Here is a 4,733-nt window from a genome sequence, read left to right on the forward strand (position 1 = left end):
CGTGCGCGTGCGCGTGTGCGTGTGCGTGCGCGTGCGCGTGTGCGTGTGCGTGTGCGTGTGTGTGTGTGTGTGTGTGTGTGTGTGTGTGTGTGTGTGTGTGTGTGTGTGTGTGTGTGTGCGTGTGCATGCGCGCGTGTGCGTGCGTGCGTGCGTGCGGGCGTGCGTGCGTGTGTGTGTGATCCCCACTGACCATTACGTAACCATCGCTAAGGCGGAGTCTAACATTCTATGGATTCTAACACTAATAGTTATTCCCATGAAGTAACAAGTACTTGGTCTTATAGATGTTGTCGATATATGATTGTGTTAATTAACGTGTGTTTTATCTTGATGATGACGGATAAGCTGTCATCTGCATTTAAACAGGCAGTGTGAGAAACCTATTAATTTACTAGCCATACAAAATAAACCGGTGCCTGCAATCTTAATGTATCTTAATCAATGTTACAAGTCTAACCAAAGCTGTTATTTACATATATACATCAATCTCTCTCGCTCTCACTCTCTCCCTCCTCTCCCTCATTCCGCCTTTCTTTCTCCCTTCTCATGTTTTCTCACTTCCCTTTTGTTCCTTATCTCCCTTCCGCTATAATCCGATCTCTTTCGTTCACCCCACTCACCACTGTGTCGGTGTAGACTCTGCGCTTGTTATGTCGTAAACATCTACAAGCAGCTGCATGGCTTCCCACACTCTGGCTGTCTACACGCAAAGGTAAGACCATAGGTGGCGGATGTTGTACGCGCAGGAGCCGCCATAGCCTGCAGCAGCGACGGTAGCGCCGTGCAATCGGCGGCGGCGGCGGCAGCAGCAGCAGCAGACGGCGCTGTAGCGACAGTAGAGGACCACCTGTTACGACACATACATGTAGTGGTTTCACGTACCGCAGCCTGCCTACATGAGCGTGTGGTGACCATCGCGTCTATCTGTGTGTGCGTGTGTATGTGTGTATGTGTGTGTGTGACTGTGTGTGCGTGTATGGGTGTGTGCAGCCGCTACTACGACCAGTGTTAAGCACCATGGATGGACCCGTAGCACGTTTCGGCAAGACTGCTACTCTCGCTGAGATTAAGGTATAATACTATAATATATACGTATACGTATAAAACTATCAAGAGTCTATAATAGAAAATAATTCTCTATTTCTATGTTATTCTATCTAAATTATTCTCGCTTCAATTATTCTCTATTTTCTATTATAGACTCTTGATACTACGCAGGCACGCAGCCACGCACGCACACACCTATCCTACACATCCCTCCCCCACACCCTTCCACAGACGTATCCCCCACGGCCTTACCCCATACCACTCCAATACACATCTCCACCGAAATCTCCCACTCTCATCCTCCGCACACCTCCCCCACACTCCTCCTCCACACCCCTCCCCCCACACTCCTCCCTCGCACCCCTCTTCTACAACCCTCCCCCCACTTCCCTACCCTGCACCATTCCCCCTGACCCCGCTGCGTTCTGCCCGCTTCATCACTCATACTCATTTACCTATCATAAAATGTGCTCATGCAGCATATCATACAAGATGTTCGGCCATTTAGTTAGACGCGCGAGAATTGCGTAGTGAGTGAGTGAGTGAGTGAGTGAGTGAGTGAGTGAGTGAGTGAGTGAGTGAGTGAGTGAAGGGCCAGCCATTCAGGGAACCCGATGTTGAAATAATAACAAAATAAAAAAAAAGGCTAAAAATGTAATTCGAGAATAAAAAATATGACGTCATAACATACATCAGTGGTCGTTATGACACATATAAATTCTCACAATTTTGCTCAGGATTTGCACATGATGTGTTGTGTGTAGGAGTTAATTTTAATAACATTTCAGACGTGTGACGTCGTAATCATTTAGGAGGTTTCTGTATCATTCCATGAATGTTTTCCAGAGCTCTGTATAATGACAGAATGCTTCGATGCACCAGTGTTATCGAGCCCGTGTGATTATTTATTAATCTATGAAGCCTATGAAAGAGTCGGATTGCGTGGTATGAAGCTGTGCGTGTATGCCCGTAGGTTCTGGAATGTTTCGTAGGCGGGGCTCTATCCTTAGGCGAGTTTTCTATGCTTTACGGGTGTTCCACGCACCCGTGCCGTGTTCTCCGTGTGTAGGTTGTGTTCGTAATGTGTTATTTGGTTCATTCAGATCTCATATTTCCTTGCTGTTGGCGTTTCGCCAGCATTCGGAATGTGCTAACCGCGCTCCAAGTCTGTTGTCGCATCTTAATAATGCTTAATCTTAATAATGCTCGGTCAGCATTTAATGGGGTTTTTCGTGTTTTTAATGATCTTGAACTCCATTTCTGAATCCGAGTGTAAAAATGTTTCTGATTATTCGCGACGCAGGTTTTTCTGCTCGCATACAACCGCTTGGGGTCGCTGCCGGAGCGGCTGGGTGAGATGACGTGGCTGCGCACACTGTGGCTCGGGAACAACAAACTCACATACCTTCCGGAGAGCTTCACCAACCTAGAGAACCTAGACTGGGGAGAGTACTACACGTCGTCTAACATCAACGACAATCCGCTGCAGGATCCGCCCGTAAACGTCGCCTCGAACGGTCAGCGCCAGTCTAAGATGCATTAATACTCATAATTGCTACAAATAATAACGGTCAACGCTGAAATTAGTATTATTACCTGGATCTTGGTTTGCCCTAACTTTCATTTTCAAGTTCAATAAAAGCGTGTAATATAATTTATTATATTTTATATTTTGTTTAATATTTAGTCAACTTTAATATTTTTGTTTACCGTGTAATGTCACGCTATGCTGTGACAATTTCCGCCACGTTCCCATGTCATCACAGGCACCCAGAGGATCTCGGAGTGGAGAGAGGAACAACTGAAGCTTAAAGGTCTCTGGGAAGCCGAGATGCGCCGGAGAGAGGACGCCCGGAGCCAGGAGGAGGAGCGCGCGCAGGAGGAGGAGAGGAGACAACGCGAACTGATGTTGGAGGCGGAGAGGAAAAGGCAAGAGCGCATGCGCGAAGATGAGAGAAAAAGGCAAGAGCGCATGCGCGAGAAAGAGAGAAAAAAGCAAGAGAAATTACTAGAGGAAGCGAAAAGGCGGCAGGATAAGAGTGCGGAAACAAAAGCGAGAAGGCAAGCGATATGTAGAGTAAATACGCGCATCAGGCACACGGCAACAGCACCAGGCGCGCCACCTGCCGGAGTAAGCACGTCGGAAGCAATCACCCTCATATATGGCTTATATACATGGCGCACCACCCACGCAGCAGAGCTATGCATCCGACAGTGAGCACGCGGCCATAGCTGGCATGCGACTACGCCTTATGATATGCACCGAGAAAACTTAATGAAAAGAATAAACCCCACGCAATTCCTAGGTAGATAGGTTAGGTTAATCTAGATAGCTTCCAAACGTATGCCTTCGTTGGCGCGCGCGTGCGTTTATGTGTACGTATATAATTAGGATGTGCATGCGTGTGTGCATGCGTGTGTGCATGCGTGTGTGCATGCTTGCGTATATGTGTATAATGTGTGCGTGCGTGTGTATGTGCGCTCGAGCGCGCGTGTCTGTTTGTGCGATTGCGTACTGCGTGCGCGCAGGCGAGTGTATGTGCGTATGTCCGTGCGCATGTGTATATGTGTGTGTGTGTGCGTGCGTGCGTGCGTGCGTGCGTGCGTGCGTGCGTGCGTGCGTGCGTTACTGTTTGTGTTGACTAGCATCTATATGCTTGAGCAGACTAGAAGAAGAGAAACGCAGACAACTGGAGGAACAGCGCCGCCTAGAGGAGGAAGAAAGAAGGAAAGAGGAAGAACGAATACGTAGAGAAGAAGAACGTATAAAAGCTATCGAGAGACAGGTGCTGAAGACATACACTGCTATACAGTGTTATCCACTATTGCTTTATACACTGTTATACAATTTATTGTTATATATTAAGCTGGGTTTACACTCGTAAGCTCCAAAATCGTAGTAGTAATTGCCCCTTGCCCCTCCCCAAAGTCTATAGGGCCATGTCATCACCACAGCGCTTTGAAGCATTATTATCATCATCATCATCATCGTCGTCGTCGTCACCGTCGTCGTCATCATCATTATCATCATCGTCGTCGTCGTCGTTGCCGTCGTCATCGTCATCGTCATCATCGTTATCATCATCATCATCATCATCATCATCATCATCATCATCATCATCATCATCATCATCATGACAGTACATGTACGCATGCTTTCACAGGAGGAGGAGGAGAGGCGGGAGAGACAGCGGCGGCGGGAGGAGAACAGGATCCGCCGCCATGAGCTGCGCCGCCAGAAGGAGGCCAAGCAGAAGGAAGCTGCGTTTGCGGAAGAGGAGAGACAGCGGGCGATGCGGCGCAGAGAGGAGGAGGCGGAGGAGCTGGTGCGTGCATCTCACAACATTGATGGCTACATTTCTGGCACGCCCGACAGCATGGCCTACATGGATTAGATGATAAAATACATCATATATCACCTATATCTAAATATCCCTCTCTCTATTTATCTATCTATCTATCTATCTAAATATCCATCTATCTATCTATCTATCTATCTATCTATCTATCTATCTATCTAAATATCCATCTAAATATCCATCTATCTATCTATCTATTTATCTATCTATCTATCTAAATATCCATCTATCTATCTATCTATCTATCTAAATATCTATCTAAATATCTATCTATCTATCTATCTATCTATCTAAATATCCATCTATCTATCTATCTATCTATCTAAA

At 46.8% G+C, this 4,733-nt stretch overlaps 1 protein-coding gene across 1 annotated transcript in view; it reads left to right on the forward strand.

Moving 5' to 3' along the window:
• Positions 1–3,009, forward strand: part of LOC106816127 (leucine-rich repeat-containing protein 57-like) — a gene marked incomplete at its 3' end in the record, with an annotated part of 9,847 nt that extends 6,838 nt beyond the window's left edge. The window contains exons 3-4 of the mRNA XM_014820684.1: positions 2,351–2,564; positions 2,814–3,009. Coding sequence (XP_014676170.1) covers positions 2,351–2,564; positions 2,814–3,009 — 410 coding nt within the window. The remainder of the gene's footprint in view (positions 1–2,350; positions 2,565–2,813) is intronic.
• Between the last annotated feature and the right edge of the window lie 1,724 nt (positions 3,010–4,733).

This window comes from Priapulus caudatus, unplaced genomic scaffold (assembly GCF_000485595.1).
Source record: "Priapulus caudatus unplaced genomic scaffold, Priapulus_caudatus-5.0.1 Scaffold1292, whole genome shotgun sequence".
Classification (NCBI taxonomy): Eukaryota; Metazoa; Priapulida; class Priapulimorpha; order Priapulimorphida; family Priapulidae; genus Priapulus; species Priapulus caudatus.